A 17,792-nucleotide genomic window follows, 5' to 3' on the forward strand; every position below is an offset into this window, starting at 1 on the left:
GCTTTTTTTTAATATTCCCCCTGGTTAGTATACAGCTTTTCACAGGGCAAACCCTTCTATGTTTCCGTTTCATTCTTGCATAATTCTAGTTTAATTAAGAGGACATCAAATATACTGTCCTGTGTACTGCATCTTTTCAGAGCACAGGTAGTACTTTCTGAGAAAGATGTTGTCTTCCGTGCATTTCAAATGCCTCTTTCAAATTCACCGTCCCTTGATCTTTTCTATTCTTTCATCTCTCTGCAGTAGTTTCAAGGATCTGGCAGCTGGGAGCATTCTTATTAGATCTGCATCAATTGCATCCTATAATTAATTACAGAGGGAAAATGATAGGTTGATTTCTGTGCATCTGCACAGCTACAGGAGTCTGCTATTACCAGCCCAACATGTTCATTTTAAACACAAGGCCTGTCCTTTTTAAAATGTAAAGCTCCCAGTCGGAAAGCTATTGCTGTTGTTATCTCAGAGTGACTCACCAAGAGGATGTTTCTTGATCGCTCAAGCATCCCAAGAACACGGCAGAACCCATTCTGCTCCCCGGTTGCCTCAGTCACAAGCTGAGAGTGGGGCAGTCTTAGGGACTGGGTGGTTCTGCCAGTGGTAACCAGTACACCCAGTTAGTTGCATTCCACATGAAAAACAACTTCAAAGCTTTTTTTTTTTTCTCTCTCCATTCTTACACAGTTTGGTAAGCAAGTGAAATAATGAACAGTGTTGACATTTAAAGTATCACTGGCATCTGATTTAGCACCCACTGGAACAGGCACAATAGTTGACATGCCCCTGAATTACTGTTAAACTATTGTCATCTTGAAACTGCAAGAGCTAGAGACTTGTTTTGTGCTTATTCATTCATAATTAATTCTCTGAAATGCCCTTCTGACTTCTCCCTGGCACAAAGTAATCGCTTGCTGCCCTAAAGGCAGCTTTGCTTCAGTTTAGAGATCCCTTTGATAGGAGGGGGGAGAAGAAGAATGGCAAGTTCAAAAACAGCCCAGTGCACAAGAAGCTTAATGGGCCGAGGGGGATTTAGAAAGTAATTTAATATTTGCAAGAAAGATATGGTGAAGAAATTATTTTTTCAGGCAGTTATGTGTAAATGCAAATTTGAAAATTTTCTAAGAGACACTTCTTTACCTGTGTCACTAATGGCTTTTTAGGTGAGAGCTACTCAGACACCATGGTGAAATTCCCCCTTATTTGTTTCGCAGTGATGCTTGACGCTTACAGTTGCGATTTAGACTTTTGGACAATGAAAATCAGTGAAGTGAGTGTCCCCGGTGGACCCTGGCAGTGTGTACAGCTCTAACAGCTCTTGCTGACAGACACTGATTGTCTTTGCCTGCTCCCAGTAAAGGCTTGGAAGTACTGGGCTACCTGGGAGGTGGGCTGTGAGGGGGTCCTGTGCCAGCTGCGGTGAGTGGCTCACAGCTGGGAACGGCTGGCTCCTGCGTGTGTGACAAGACTAGCACTTCATGGGCAGGTGTCAGCTGGAATTCATTCTTCTATGTCCAGTCTGGCCAGAGAAGAGCTGCACTAGGGTCTAACTTTGACCTGGTTCTTCCCAGAATAGCTAGGAGCCACTTTCCTTGGGTTCTCATTAGAAGGAAGAAAACAAAGATGGTCCCAGCTCTAGATCCCTCTACCCGGCTGGAGAACAGGCCTGCAAGAATGCCCAGTTGGACAATGCGCTTCAGAGGTTTGCATGCAGTAGTTAGCAGCGAGAGCCTACTTACTGTACCTTGTTGTAAGTGAGGGCTGCTCGCTGCACTGGATGTGGATGGTGCTGAGCTCCTGCATGCTCCGCAGGCGAGTGGCTGGCACGCTGGAGTTGGGAAGGTGAGTGGTCTTCTTGTTACGGCGAGAACAGCAGGAGGTGGTCAGGCCGTGGTGACTCGACAAGGAGGGGCTCCGAGAAGAAGGGTAGTTTTGCATTGAGCTCTCCATGCAGTTCTGCTCGAACAGTTGCTCATCTATGAACTCGTGGTTCTGGCAGGGGAGAAAAATAACACCGTTACTCTGGTGACACCGACAGCTTTGGCCCAACAGCAGTTCCTTTTCAACGGCACCTTTTGCTAGGTTAGTGGGATGTGTCAGCCCCTTGTCTTGGTAAGATGCTCTCTGCCTCTGTGCCTGAAAATATTTGCACTAGGCAGATCTTAAAAATAAATGACTCTAGCCTTTCACTCACTGCAACCAAGAGATTTTGCTCTCCTGCATCAGCAGGGGAATAAGAGAGGCTGTTGCAGTGACAAAAGCGTGATAGTCTTTCAGTGCTGCCTTGCTGATGTACTCTGAGATGCTTAATATATTGTGTTGGAATTCCCTTTCATTTTTGTGACTGGATTCCAAAAGTGGCTTCAAAAAGTCTGCAGTGCCACATGATTGTGACACCCAAGAGGAGATTCATGCTCCTTTTCCTTTGTGCCTGGGGACAGGATTGTATTTTATTTGAATGACCATGTTGACGTATAGCTTAATCGCAGGATGCTGCTTGTGTTGGCTATTGGGTTCAAAGCATACCTGCAATTCATGGCAGGTGAGAGTGGGAAGTGAATAGGGGAAGGAAATTCAGAAAGTGGAGTCTGTAAAGAGTTTTTGTGCTAAGGAACAAGAAATCCTGAAAGAAAGAACTCTTATATGTGTGTATGAACACCCAAGTAGTTTTAGTGAACACACTTTATCCAGTCCCTGTCAGCATCAGAAAGGATGGGAAACAAAAGCAACTATGGTGAAGGCAGCCATCGGTTTTCATTGGTACAACTAACAACTCTCACAGGAAACAAGAGCACTGGATAGCCAAAAAGCCACGTGCACAAACTCCCAAGGACAAGACCAGGAACGAGAAAGGAAGCAAACACTCTCCAGACATGTCACAGACCATAGAGAAAACATTGAATTAAAAAGGAAATACCTTGATGGTGGAAGTTCGTACAGATAACAGGGGATCATCCACAAGATAGGACAATCCCTACGGGACAACATGCCAACAAAAGATAAAAACACAATTGATTGTCCATTCTAGCATTCAGAAGATTAGTCCCAGCATTGCATCTATTGCCTCAGCATTCCAGCTGGCTCGCTCAAGTTTGAATGGGCAACGGGACCTTCTCTTTACCAAACCTTGCCTGAATCAGACCCCCTTGTTCCTTCCTTCTCACAATTAAGCGTTTTAATGTTATGTTCTGGGAAATAGAACACAACTTTATTACTTTGATCTTTTGAGAGTTGAAGGCAAAGGAAAGGAGTTTCAGCTGCTGATTCAGAAGTAATGAATTGGAATTGTATTGCCGTTGAGTCACCAATGGATGGGGGTTTTCATCATACTTTGTGAAAACACGGAAGAAAGGTTTGGATTGAAGGACTGGATTCGATGCACTCAGGGTTTGGAGAAAACATGGCATGTGAATGTTCATACTCAATCTGGGAGTTAGAACGAGCAGAAAAAACCCTCCTTTTGTTTGAACAAACTCCCTCTGTCGTGTTAATACAACAAAGTAACCTCTGTTACGGCAGCTAGAAGTACTTTAGGGTCACTTTGTCATCTGACACGTGGGATTTGTGAGCCATTCACAGCCATTCAGTTGTAAGGCTGTATGCTAGTGATGCCACGGACACCAGGACAATAAATAATGTACTTTTAGAATCCTTCTGCCTAGTGTAAGGAAAGGTGAATTGCCCATTGAAACAAGTTTGCAGCCATGGTACATTCCTCATTCCATTCCTGCAACTTGGTCACAAAATGACTCTTCAGTGTTCAGAAATTCTTTTACTGCAACTTAAATTTTTGGGAGGAGAGGTGTTGCATAGTATTTTAATAGATTATATGAACTATAGAATTTCCACACAAGCTGATTGAACAGTTTTGATTGATAATTTCAGACCAGAATCCAAACTTGCTACGTGATTTGATGCAACGTCACGGTAATAACTGGCTGAAAAATGTGGGGGAAAACACATGAAATATTGTGCAAATTCTGCCTTTAGGTTTTAATCAGAATTCAAAGTATCGCCATTATTGTCATTCTTTACTGAAAAAAGCAAAGTTTGGAACACTTTCAATCACTGAGTGTCTGAGTAGGCTTGCGTGCTGGAGGCAATCTAGCTTTGTTAGTGTGGTAGGGTAGTACATCCACAAATTAGGATACGCCTTGGCCGTGTTACTTCCAGCACCCTAACCAGCTCATTAGTCATGGAGCAACGCGCGCAGCTCCCAGAGATGTCCACCCGCCCTGTGCAGAGGTCAGAACTTCTATAAGCCTTTACAAAGTCAGGGCCTTACCAGGGCTGACCCTGGAGACAGGGTTTGTCAGCTTTTGCTTGCATCAGCCAATTTGTTGAAGTTTTCAAATGAAAGTATTCTTGTGAAATCTGGGTCATAGTACTGAAAGTTTTAAGCATAAAATTCTAAACTGAAGAGTCAGATTGTGAAATATCTGCTTGTTATGTAACATCCAAAATTGCTAGAAATAAAGGCAAGATGAGTCTTATAAAACAAATTCAATAGTCATTGATACAGGAAGAATCAGTTCACTGTCCTTGGAATGGTGACCTTTATAGCTCCTTGTGATAAACCAGCTGTACTCAGCAGGTCACTGTAATTAACCAGTCATCTTCTTCCAGCGTATCGCTGAAGCCTAAGGGGTGTTATTCCAGCATAAGCCAAACTATGGAAGTGAAGGTGATTTATCTAAAAGAAAGCTCTTGCAAGTCAGAAATCAAAAGTACATTTGATGATGGATGCAGATAGAACAAGGCATGAATATTTCAAGTGTTAACCTCTCTTCATTCTTTCTAGAATGAATCATGGTATAGATAATGTGTTCCTTTACTGCAGAACCTTTTATATAAACCTGAAAGTAAAACGTATGTATCAAATAAATACCTGAAATGTTCCAAGAGTCTTCTGCATTCAGAAATACTTAATAATGAAAAATCAAATTCTCACTCCAAACAACTTGCATGATGAAAACAGAAAAGTCATGTTACAGAAAGTGCTTGACTGGCTTTGAGATAAATTACCTGCTCTTGTAACCAGAACTGGAGTGTGAAAAGATACGTGCAACCTTTAAACCCGTGAAGAGTTCATCTGCTCTGTGCCGTATAAAGGGCTAAAGGTTATTTTTTTCCAGCCTGTTTGCACTGGTGACCAGCTTGTAGTTTGGAGTCACTGACAGCATCTTCCTCCTCTTAAGGCAGCAGAACTGTCCTTTATTACTAATTAGCACAACTGATGAGGATATATGATGGGTGACTGACAGCACAGGACAAATGCAGTTTAGTTCTCTTTCAGAAGCACCGAATAAATTAAACTTAATATACACCTCATTTATAGGATCAACCTGATGCCGAAAAGTTATTTGCATTCAAGTGAACTTGGCTGAGCAACCTGGTGTTGCCTTTGTACTGGTGTAGATGTCTGTGGAGTAGCAGATAATCCCTGATAATCTTTATCCCTTTGCACAGTATTATTTTTTAAAGAAAGCAATGAAATAGAAGTGCATTTAACCCATTGCAGAATATCGTTGGGAGCTTGAGTGTCAGCCCCCTCTGGCACAGTTTGTAGGTGTGCTGAGCGTGTCTAAGTGAGGGCGCTTCAGAGCATCCCTGTGCATGTCTTTGCCGAGCCAAGCCCGGGCCAGGCACAAAGGCCTAGGACAGTGTGAAAGGATCGTGTTGCTACTTACGGTTGTTTTTTCCAGGCAGTGCAGCAGGTGGTGATGTTGGCTTTCAATTAAGGAGGTGCCTTTAGTCATATGCTGTTCATCTTCAGTGGATCCCTGAATAGCCAGAAACAGGGGGAGAAAAAAACAAAACCCAAACCAGGTGTAAAACCATGAAAACAAACAGAACTACTAGCATTAGCTTTCACGGGGATAAAGATAACAATTTCAGTGTTGCCAGCTCTCAGGCTTTTCTCATGACTCTGAAGAAGTTACCTCATTTTTTTCTTAGTGATTTGGCTTGTAAACTCAGGTGAGGAACTCAGCTTTGATTCAAAACCAGTGTGTCTTTAGCCATTTTGTAGCAGGGGAGGAAACCTGGGAAGTACTGTTGACATATGATGTCAAGGCTCAGGAACCAGAAGGCAAAGAAAAAAAGAACCTATGCTCTTTTATTTTTCCAAAAAACATTAAGACTTTTGAGCTTGACATGACCTTTGAATGCCAACAGATGTACCCTGAACTCTAGTGTCTGTTAGGAGACAAAACACAAGCTGTCTTGCTTTCGCTGAGCTGAAAGCCTGGCTCTGCCTGACCTTCAGGGCTGCGCAGCGCGGGGCCTGTCGGAACTTGCATGTGTTATTGCCAAAGCCTCCTGAGTCACGGCTGCACGCCAGATCAAAAAATGTGAATCCAGGCTTCATGTTTTGGACTTTGTAATGCTGTTTCTAGAGACAGGACTCACGGCTCTGTGTCTCCTCTTTGTGGGCATCACCAGTTGTTTTCCACACTCTGTACCTGCAGTGTATAAAAGGCGGCTGCTCCTTCCCTGCCTCAGTGCGTGTGGTTGTTGGGGGGTGTGTGTGTGTGGTTTATAGCAGGTCCTGAGGATGGGGTTCGGTGCAAACTGAAGGTGTGTAACCCCTCCTGTGGCCTCTGAGAGGCAGGAAGAAGGGAGGAGCAGGCAGACACATACGAGTTGATATATATAAATTATCCTATTCAAGTATGCTTCAAATGAAGAGGCATTGTGCAGCAGTGGCGAGGGGTTATAAAATGTGGAAGCAGTTCCCTAGGAGAAGAAAACATCCCGTCTTCATTAGTTTCTTATGGATTGTGGCTTTCACTCAGTAGGATGGCTTATTGTGATTTATGTTTTAGTAACACAGTGTCAAGGGATCCTGTGAGCTGACCAGGAACACTCTGGGCATCACTTGGCACAAAACCAGAACAAGGCAAACCTGTTCCAAAGACCCCACAATCCAGATACCTGACTCATAGTGCAGCAACACCTGTACAGTTGGGGACCAGCTTTCCCCTATTTCCCCTGCTGCAGTGTGGCTAACAAATTTGTAAGCTAATTCAGAGAGTAGGGTGTGCTTAGTCAAGCAGGCAGCCTGTGCCACCTGGGAAGGGATTGGGTACAGCTGAGAGTATTTAGGTTAAAAACTATTAAAAGGAGTGGTCCCACCTAGGAAGGCATAGGAAGAGCTGAGGGGGATGAGCTGCTTTTGGTGTGCCTATTTTGTGGCTCTGGTTTGGAAAGATTTACTGGGCACTTCTGCTGGTCTGTTCTTGGCTTCTACATCAGGTAAGTGTGTGCGTGGTGATTTGGGGAAGAGACGGCTCAGGCTGTGGTGTTATTGGTGCTTAGGATAAGCTACAGATCTCGGACCAGTCTCTGTGCTTTTGTTAAACTGAGGGGTTTGATCTGCTTGAAACAGTTGAAATAGAAATGGATAAGAGGTTAGGAGCTCGAGTTCAGTACGTGCATGATGTTTAGCTCATGCAGGAAGCTTGGCATCAGGCATTCATCAAAACAGGAGTACGCCAACTTAGTGAACTTGGGTGCAGGGGGAGAAATCCAGTACTCTGTATTTTTGATTTCTGCACTGTATCAGTGAATTATATGCTTACATTCCTCAAAATATAGCATGTGGCTTACCCTATGATCTGATGATCAGATACACCTTGGAATGGAAGGAAAAGAAGCAATAGGGGTTGTTCAGAGAGTTTCTGTGCTATTTGAGAGCCAGGGTTATTTTTCTCACTTTCTCTGTTCTGTGGTGGCAGATTTAAGATCTGGGTTGTTAAGGATGTTCTCTTACTACTAGTACTTAAGCTCCTGATCTTGAAATTCACTGTGATTTCATGACACATTAATCTGTGTGTGTCTTTGATGACTAGCTTTTTCAAACACAATTACATGCATTAAAATAGCAATTAGGTGTTGTAAAACGTTTCCCTGTGCTCCGTAAGTAAGGGGTGCCTGGTGTCTTCTGTAATGCCTAAATCTGAAAGTCAAAAATTGATGCACATCTTGAATCTCTGCTTAGACACGAAACAGCAGTATCTAAGTGTTCAAGAGAGAAAATGGGTGGGATGGGAGACACCACAGAACGGCTTGGTGGAAGTGCTAAGTTGTCTCTTTCTCTTGAGGGGGTCGAATTCAACTATGCTTAAAGCCCTGCTTTCCAGTATGCCCTGTGCTCCAGTGATTCATGCAAAGGCCTGTTCTGGATGCTGTTTCCAGGATGATTCTGTGATCCTTAAGTGAAAGAATAACTCTGTCTCTGACAGATGCCAAAACATAGCTGAACCAGTACGTTAAGAAAGCTGACTTACTGTACACAGAATTAATAGATTCCTATGGGAATGCATCTTAGGCAGGTTATGGATTTTTTTGTTGTTGTTGTTTTGGAAGATGAGCATTCCCAGAAGTATTTTTAGAAGTGGCCTAAAAAAAAATCAGTTCCATTTTTCTTATTAACAATCCTCCTGGTGAGCTAACACATCAAGCAGGTCCTGTTCATACCCTGCTGAGATTACTGACTGCTGAAGTCTGTGTTGGAATATCTCCCATGGAGGTCCTTGCAAGCCCTAAAGCAGATATGATGCTGCACTAAAACACTGGAAACGGAGAGAGAAAGTGCACATATTGCAAACAGTATCTTTTTATGAGGATTTGCTTGAGAGGAGATCTAAATGGAATCTGAAAGCAAAGATAGAGCTTTCATACCTCTGGCAGAAGACCTAAGCCAATTGTTAAATTTTGGCAGCACAGCTTAGTCTCTCCCTCCGCCTTCCATCACGAGGCTGGGCTCGCTGCTGGTGGAAATGGATCTAGGGATGGCAGTGACCAGGAATAAAGTGATAAAGTGTAGTGTTAGTGGAGTAGGACTTGTACCTTATCTCCCTTTCCCTTCAGTCAGCTCAGTGTTTTCAGAAACAAAGAGCATTCAACTGCTGAGAACATCCGAGCATGCAAATTAAGAACGAGATCTGCAGGAACTACTGCCCTAGGACAGTGAGAGTGCCAACATCACAGAAACGCTTGGCATTTGGATAGTACTGTTGAGGAGTGCGTACCTATAGAGATTGCATCAGTTGTACCTACGTTACTGCAGGCAAACAAAATCTGTGTCTTCATTAGAAGAGTCTGGCTGTAATGAAAAAGCTGGTGGGGGGGAGGAGAGAAGAGGAGATGGTTTGCTTTTTGAGCTGGGATGCCAGTTCTGCAAGGATTTGATGCCAGCTACCATTCAGTTTGTTCTTGGAAGACATTCAGAGAACTGCTGGTTGCTTGGAGGGAGACTGAAACACACTGTAGTGTCAGTTCTGACATCCAAAATACTTCCACTTTACCTCTTCTACTTAGTGCTTGAGCACACAAAATTGAGCACTGGTGAACTGAGATGAACCGGTTCAGTTGTTGGACTGTCCCTTCCCATGAGAATGGCTGTAATGCTTCTCTGTGGTTGTGAATAAGCAGATTCTGGTTGTGAAAAGGCCCAGGACCTCACAACCTGCTGTTCCTAGGATATGCCCCTCCTGGCATTTTAGCTAAAAGGGAATTTCAGCTGGCTGTACAAGGAGATTAACGTTAAGAGGCTATGTAGGCTGCTGCCATGGGAAGAAGCTCAACATCCCTTGAGCACTTCTGACATAAAACCCACTAAAAATCTCTCTAAATGAGAAGAAACGGTCTGAGTACTTCGTGTCTAGATGGCAAATGCAAAATGCCACAAATCATGTTTCTGAAGCGAGACTCTGTATTCTTGCTAAGAGCAGAACTCCTTCCTGCTGCTGTCCTTGGATGAATCCTTTTCTTCGCTTTTTCTTTACTTTGATGCAAGGCTCAGGCTGAAGACATGCTGTTCCCTTAAAAGATGGTGTCACTATATTCTTTCTGGTGCTAATGAAAGGACATTCTGGCACATGTTCTGGAGTCTTGAACAGTCCTTATTTCCCAATTTATTAGTTTGACTGCAGAGCCACAGCCAGGATACATTCTGGGGCAGTTGTTTTCCTTGGGTGAACCCTCGAGGTATCAGACTGCAGGACGATCTGCTGGGCACTTGTAAAACAATTACACATTGATCACAGTGCTGTGTGATTGCTAATGATGAAAGTGATAATATCTAGCCATGGCCATATAGTAATTGAGGTTGGAATTACTGCTGGGTAACAAAGCAGCCCTATGGCAATCTGGGCATGTACAGGCCATTAAAGTTAGCATGAGTCCTGGGCAGGGTATCAAAATGGGATGGTACCTGACCAGTGAAGCAGCTTGATACTAATCTGACTGAGGGATATGCACGGTGTGTAGGTAATATTTTGGTCCCTAATATAGCAACTACAGAAGTCACATTCCTTCATATTTTTACGGTTTAAAGAATTTGGCTGGCTAGACTGTGCTGTCATTCACATTTTGTACCCTTAAGAATAGTTTGTTCTCCTGCCACAAAATGAGAGGACATAAAATCTTGCCTCGTGGAGTTAAAATGGTCACGAATACCTTTACAACAAAGGATGTTCTGCAGTTCTGTAATTAATTAATGCCACTACCTGTAGATGGAGAGACATGTCTTGGTTCTTAATTTGGGCATGCAGCTAGTCCTCAGGTAGTCAAAGATCATTTCCTGGTGGTTGTGCAGATGCCAAGCATGGCTTTGGCAAGCTTCTTGTTTTAGTAAATTATATTCCCGTATGTCACAGGTGGATGCTAATTCTTCCTTCCCCATACCCTTTACTTTTGACTATTGCAACAAGAAGTTCCTTAGGGTGGGGCTATTTTCTTACAAAGTGTTAATACAAATGTACGCTGTATTCAGTGCTTTTCAAAGCAGTATCTGCGGATCTTGCTGGGCTGTGGAGGAGTCATGTTAGCATTTAGAGCTGGAAGCCCACCAGAAAGCAAGTTGCACCAAGAAAAGCCTGGGAAGACCTGCTCTAGGTGCTATTATATATCTAAATTTAGTTATTAACGGGTAAAAAAATCCTCTAGAACCTCTTTAGAAATGTTATTGTTTTCCTTCCTGTGTCTACAGTAGCTTTGTAGCCAACAAAATGACCCTTCTTATACTTATTTTTGGACAAGTGCCAGGAAGTGAACCCATTCAGCCAAATATTTCTCTCAACCTCATGCATTTTGGACTTAAGCATTGGTGCGTCAGCTGCTCTTCCGTGAGTGGTCTTGGCAGGGAGTTTTGGTTGACAAGAGAAGTGAGGAGATTCTTGTTGGGATGACAGGCTGGAAGATCAAGTGCAAACTGAGTGTCCCTGCTAAGCTCTTCTGGCATTTTTAAAAACTAGAAATCTAAAGCTCAAAAGGAAGTTTTAAATTTGTAGTCAGATTTTTGCATGTTCCTGAGTAATGAAATAGCAGCTGAGCTTGCAACCCAGTCCTGAGCCTTTCCTTTGTGGGGACAAGGCTCTGGACTGGGTGTGACCAGTCTCCCTGGTGTTCTTTATCAAGAAGCTTTTCTTGAACTGCTCAACAGCAACATATGGTTCAAGAGACAGATTTTCTGAGTGTCGCTGCCATTCACAGAGCAGGAGACAACGTTAGATGTGTAGTCAGAAGGATCAAACTTGTTTTGGAGGGGAGAACAGAAACTGATCTGGGCATCCTACCTTCCAAATCTGTACTGCATGTGAAGTGCTTTTGTAGAGTCAGTTAAAAAAGCTATTCCAGTTGTAAAGGGCCAGATCACTTTATCTCGGTCTGCAGTGAGTAGTATCCTACATGCGAGAGGTGGTGCTGCCCAATTTCCCTCTGTGTGCTGTACCCACTGAACTTGGGTAGGAGTGGGCTCAAGTCCTAGTGAGCAGCATGCAGAATGAGCTGAAAAGGTTTTTCAGCTTTGATTTTATAAATACAAGGATGTGTGCCAGGGAAAATAGTACACACTTGAAGGATTAGACCCCACATAAGGATGCATGAACAAGTGCTAGGCAGCTCTGGTGGCTCAATTAAGCATTCTTCATCTTGCTCTTTGCTCCCACATGCATGAAAGGCTGATTTATTTGAAATGAAATCCATGAAATGTGCTAATACCTGCTCTGGTGTTGATCTGGCTTAATGTAATAACCTCCCCTCATTTTCACTGATTCTGCTGAGCAATCTGACGCACTTAAAACTTTTCTTCTCATGAATAGCTAGTATTACCCTCCAGAGGCCTTTTTGTTAAAAATAAACCCACCACCAAACTGCCCGAAACAGGAGCTGGGGAATCTTTTCCTCTCCTGTTGGGTGTGATGAGATAGTCTGTATTAGAGAGAGACTCTTAAAAATAAATGACTCTATGTTGGAAGGGAGTGGATAGACATCTGTGAACCTGGTCACTGCTGGAAGGCCAGATCCTTCCCCAGCTCAGGGAGGAGCCCATGGAAGCTTTTTCCTCCCATCCAATCTTGCAGCTGGGCCCCAGCTGCCCCTTCAGGCGGCACATACAGTACATGAGCGTAATTGTAGCATAATGCCATTCCGTGTGTGAGGCTGCCACGCTGGATAATGAGCAATTAGGTGGCAACAGAGAGAGAAAGGGAGGGAGCCCGGGGAGCGGAGTGGGAATAGGGAACTTCTCAAACTCTGTGGAAGGAGATTTTGTCTCTGCACTCACCGTCAGCTCGAGGGCTTCGTTCAGGAGGCCGTTGCGCTTGCTGTGAAGGTAAGCGTTGGAGCTGCCTGTTTTGGCCACTCGAATCCTCGCAAGCCGGGCTTTCTGTGAAGAAGGAAAACAAGCTGAAGTTAGAGCTTGGCACGCTGAGTGATCGGTCCTGTGCTGGCACTACCGGGAGGGAGGAAATTTCAGGTTCTTGCTCTACCTGAAAAAGTCTGGGGGTGAAATACAAGGGGTGCGCAGACAGGACAAGGTGCCATCAAGAACAGCTAGCACAGCTCTGTCTCCAGCAGTCAGATGAGTACATGTGTCTGAAGGACGTGATCTGCCACAGAGGTTTAACAGCCTTGCCAGAGATAAGAAATGGGGTACTGCAGAGTTGTTTATCCTTTCAAAAGTTAGTAGTCATTTTTTTTGGGTGAGATGGACAGCAGCTAGAGACACTGGTCTTGGGCATATTGCTGACTGAGGATGACTGTATGTGACGTAGCGGTGTGCCCGTGCTCTGTGCACGTGCTGCTTTCGTGGCTCACCGTCTCCCAGACGTGCTTGGTTGTTTAATCCCCTCTACCTTTCAGCCCTGTGCTCTGACATCTGCGTTGTCGCTTGCTCCGCTCGCACTGTGGCTAGCCCAGTGACACCCGGTCCTCAGTGGTGGTGGGCTGTCCTCTGCAGCGGCAGTGCTAGCTTCTAACTTTGGTACCTGGTAGTAAAAGACTGTCCAAAAATATGCATTTCTTGACAATCTGGCAGAAGTCACTCTGCAACAACAGACACTCAGCTCTTCTCATTTTTATTTATCCCTGACCGTCCTGACCTCCAGGGGGACAAGTTAAATGATAAAAAGCAGTCCACAATAAAGCAGACAAGAAAAACTAATAAGGCCCTCTTCCTTTTTGATCAGAGTTCTTAGTGTTTCAGTTTTTCTTTTCAATTGTTGCCTACTTCTCTGTCAAGAGCTGATTTGCCTTTTTCTTTTCTACTGTTAATTTATGACTCAAACACCATTAAAAGTAAATACATGAAATAGCTGTGGCTATTAAAAATAATTACATTGTGCTGTAGTTTAAAATGCTGCATAATCTTTTAAATAACATGGAACTCGTGATTTTCCTTTCTAATTAGAGGTGCTAATGGGTATACACTGTAGGAAGAGTAAAGCCAAGAGGCAAATATCTGCAGTGGGTCCAGAGAGTGTAATAATTCCAGGAACTCTATTACCATAGATGCGTGAGTGACTCTGGCCTTCAATATTTGAAAGATTTGTTTAACCTTAAGAGCGTCTGCTTAAGCAGACAATTTCTCAGGCAAAAACATGTACAGGATTACTAGTTTGCAGCTTTAACTGGGTGACACAGACTATGACCAGTCTGAAAAATAGGTCTTCTTTTGACACCCCAAAATGGGGACATCCAAAATTGACTTTCTTTTCTATACTTTGCCTAGATTTCATTGTCCCATTTTAATGTTAAGACTTCAATTCAGTATGTGAGAGTGAAATCTCTGATAAAACTTACTCTGTACTGGGGCCAAGGTATCTCACAGGGCCGTGTGGTCACCCTGTGAAAGGGGCACTAGTTGTATTTGCAAGACATAGACTGAGGATACAAGAAAATGAAATTAGATCTTCAGTTTTTCTGAAGACTTTTCCAAACTGCTGTGTTGCTCTAGGCACTGAATAAGACTGGCCTGAGACTGTAATCTGGAACAAAAAATGCAGACTACTACTGAATATGAGTTAGAGGGAGCGAGCAGGGGATAAGGGACTGAAGGATATCCCATCTCCCAGTTACATGTCACTGTGTCTCTTTTCCTGTTAAGTACAATTCCATTAAATTATTTCTTCTATTTGCATGTATATGCCTTTGTGTCTGTTCCTTACTTTTTGCAGTGATCTTATCTCTTCTGTAACCAGGACTGGATATTGGATCCAACAATGGTCTTTACAGTGAGGCTCTGATGGCAACCACAGACTTCCATTTCTTTCCGTGCTTGACAAAGTATCAGCTCCTCTGCTGAAGGAATTACCAGAGTCCCCCAACCTACTCACCTCACCTATAGCAGGAAAGGTTCATCCTCATCTTCAGTCAGTTGTTAAAGTGGATTCAGTCTTAGGCTCTTGTAATGAACATTATTCCCTTTGCCTCCAGGCTAGCAGGGGATCAATTATTAATAGCTGTACTCCACGTGGACTGAAGATTGTTCATTTCTGAGGTCTGTTCTCTTTTCTTCTTTGAAACAGGGCCACTAGCTATCTAAATAATTAAGCCCCATAGCTTTTGTAGTTTAGAACAGACGTTGTTATTTTAAAAAATGTCAGTGGGGCAGGACAGAAGTTAATCCTATTCTCGTTACACAAGATTGTCTAGGATAGTCACATTGCCTAACTGTGCACCCATCGTGATTAAATTTGGTAGCTATCTTGATTAACTCAGCTAGAGAAGTTAATTAAAATTGGTGCTTAAAATTGGTTTGGCCCCCCAGACAGTTTCCCACATTGGACTAGCAACAAATCTAAAACTGTAGTTTATGTTTCTACGTGAAAGTCTGTGTGTAAATGTGCATTATTTGGAAAGCATATCTATCAGGTGACACGAGCTTTACGTGATGTTCAGGTACACGTCGTGTTTCCGTGGGATGCAGCACTTTGATCATGCCTGACAGTAACAAAGGGTTCAAGTGCAGCAAACCACTCCCCTCTGACATCTGGAGCAGAGGTTTGATGCTGGTTTATCTGAGTGAGCAAAGCGGATTGAGGACACAAAGGGCGCCTGGCAGCAGCGTAAGGCTCGGGTCACGGTGTGGAAGCAGGTAGAAGTTGGCTGTTTCAGAGGAGTTCTGTGCTATCTGTTGGAACGCATCGGCCTGGACCTGGCTGGCTGGCAGAGAGATGCTTTGGGAGATCAGGTGAGGAGTGAGTTACAGAGGCAGAAGCATTGAAATTAGGGCACCCCACGCAAGCTTTTGAAGCAGCAGTATTTTGCAGGGAACCGTACTACGTACTGTCATGTATTTCACTGTCAGGAACCTAGGGAATTACGTTGATGGGGTCTTCCAGGTTCTGCCAGTTTTTAACATGTATGGGTATGCTTTTGTCATCCCTGTCCTGCAGAGCTCAGTGCTTCTGGTCTGCAGGACAGAAGACAGACAAGTGGAGGACTGTGGTTTTTCTGGCCATCTGCTGCAAATGTCTTCTGGGGTGGTGAGGGGGAGGGAATAGCTGTCTTCTGCATCTTATCCTACAAATGTGACAGACTAAAGGTCATTAGGGCCAGGCCTGAGATCACTGTTACTGAATATAACCCCTGCACAGAGAGTCTAAAAAAGGAAAAGAAAACGGCACACTGTGTCTGCATGTAGAGTGGTAAGAGGAGTTGCTAGGAAACCACAGGATCTCAAAATGCATATGACCTAATCTGGAAGATAATTTATATGATGAAAATAATAATACTAATGACAGCCACTTACAGGTTAGAATGATTAATTTGGTTATCTTGGAGCCCACGTGTTTCTGAGAGCAGGATGGAACTCAGGTCTCTAACTTGTGGCTCATTACTGCTTTTTAAGAAACTTGGAGACTGAGGACAAGCAGGAAGGGCAGTGAAGCCCTGTACAGGTGGAGTGTGGGGTACAGTGAGGAGGATGATGTAAGTGGCTGTCAGCATCTTGGCTACCTACTGTTCCCAAAGGGACTGACAAAGGAGGAAGAATAGCCTGTCTTCATCTTTTAGCTGCTTTGCAGAAGTGCAAAGAGCAGGAGCTGCTGGCTAGGAAAAATGCTTACCAGATGGCAGGCCCAGGAAACAGCTAATTATTATTTATTAATGATTTTCATCTAGTTCTTATGGAGATAATGTTCACTCTTGATTTATGTGGTATAATAAACTATTAAGTTACAACCTATGACATAATTTCATATTTGCCAGACATTTTCAGCTTTCCAGATCTTCTGTATTGAGCAAGGAGCTGACTGGAGTACGTGTGTGTCAGGTACTACGTGTCTCCTCCTGCTCCCTCTTTGGCCTGGAGCTGTTATTGGCATTATCCTCCACAGACTGGTTGGGGGTGCAGGGACCTCTGGAGGTCATCTGGGGGATCACCTGGCCCAACCCCCCTGCTCAAGCAGGGTGATCTAGACCCAGTTGCCCAGGACTGTGTCCAGGTGGCTTTTGAATCCCTCCAAGGGTGGAAACTCCAGCACCTCCCTGGGCAACCTGTGCCAGTGCTTGGTCACCCTCACACTGAAGCAGTGTGCCCTGATGTTCAGACGGAGCCTCCTGCGTTCCAGTTTGTGCCCATCGCCTCTGGTCCTGTCACTGGGCACCACTGGAAAGAGCCTGGCTCCGTCCTGTTTGCACCCTCCCTTCGGGTATTTCAGTACATTGATAAGATCTCTCTGAGCCTTCTCTTTAGGCTCAACAGTCCCAGTGCTCTCGGCCTTTCCTCATACGAGAGATGCTCCAGTCCATATCCTACTAACTTTAGCTGCTGCAACCACACTAAGAGCATTCCTGGCAGAAAATGCAGCTGCACTAGACAATTAACAGTGCTTCACGGTTTCATTCCTAAACAATTAGAAGTTTGAGTATGAGTAGACCTATCGGTGACTGTCGCGGTGAGTCCAGGGGTGCAGTAGGTGTACATCACTGGTCTTTTAAGGCTGAAAGGAAGCTGTTCTCAAAAGCAATCAACAGAATACTTTTGATCTGATTTTTATTTCTAAGGTGAAATATCACAGCCACTCAGTAAGTGCTCGATTTTTCTTGCATGTGACTGCATCTGTTGCTAGTTTGGGTCTGGACTTAAATTCTAGATGGAAAGAACATGGTTGATTTTAGGATATGGAAAAGATAACAAGCAGATTGTACGGTTTAACAGGAGTTTCTGCAGACTTAACAACAGGGCTTAGAGTATGGAATTACAAAAAAGTATTACTTGTAGTTATGTTCTCACCTTCCTAAAATTATCTTGTCTGTGGTACCTTTGACTAATTTTAGCATAAAATTCAGAAAGGAATTCAGCAAAGACTTCAATTTGTACTTGTGAGTGGGAACTCAGTGCACATATGTAACTTGGCAAGGGAATGGATGAAACCTTCATCTGGTGGAAAGTAGCTCAGCTCCCTGGCCTATTGAGGTAGTTTTTCCTTGCCAAGCAGAAAATGGAAAATTCTTCATTTAAAAAAAAAAAAATATTCAAAAATAATAGTGGACAAGGTACTAAA

General features: G+C 43.7%; 1 protein-coding gene across 3 annotated transcripts in view; it reads right to left on the reverse strand.

Moving 5' to 3' along the window:
- Positions 1-17,792, reverse strand: part of KCND3 (potassium voltage-gated channel subfamily D member 3) — a 129,170-nt gene that overhangs the window by 6,515 nt on the left and 104,863 nt on the right. For 2 of the 3 annotated variants that reach the window (XM_074850567.1, XM_074850568.1), the window contains exons 4-7: positions 12,569-12,670; positions 5,688-5,780; positions 2,915-2,971; positions 1,742-1,989 (exon numbers count right to left, since the gene is read on the reverse strand). In XM_074850567.1, coding sequence (XP_074706668.1) covers positions 1,742-1,989; positions 2,915-2,971; positions 5,688-5,780; positions 12,569-12,670 — 500 coding nt within the window. The remainder of the gene's footprint in view (positions 1-1,741; positions 1,990-2,914; positions 2,972-5,687; positions 5,781-12,568; positions 12,671-17,792) is intronic. The other variant, XM_074850569.1, reaches the window with a different exon arrangement.

Source organism: Strix aluco, chromosome 25 (genome assembly GCF_031877795.1).
Source record: "Strix aluco isolate bStrAlu1 chromosome 25, bStrAlu1.hap1, whole genome shotgun sequence".
Taxonomy (NCBI): Eukaryota; Metazoa; Chordata; class Aves; order Strigiformes; family Strigidae; genus Strix; species Strix aluco.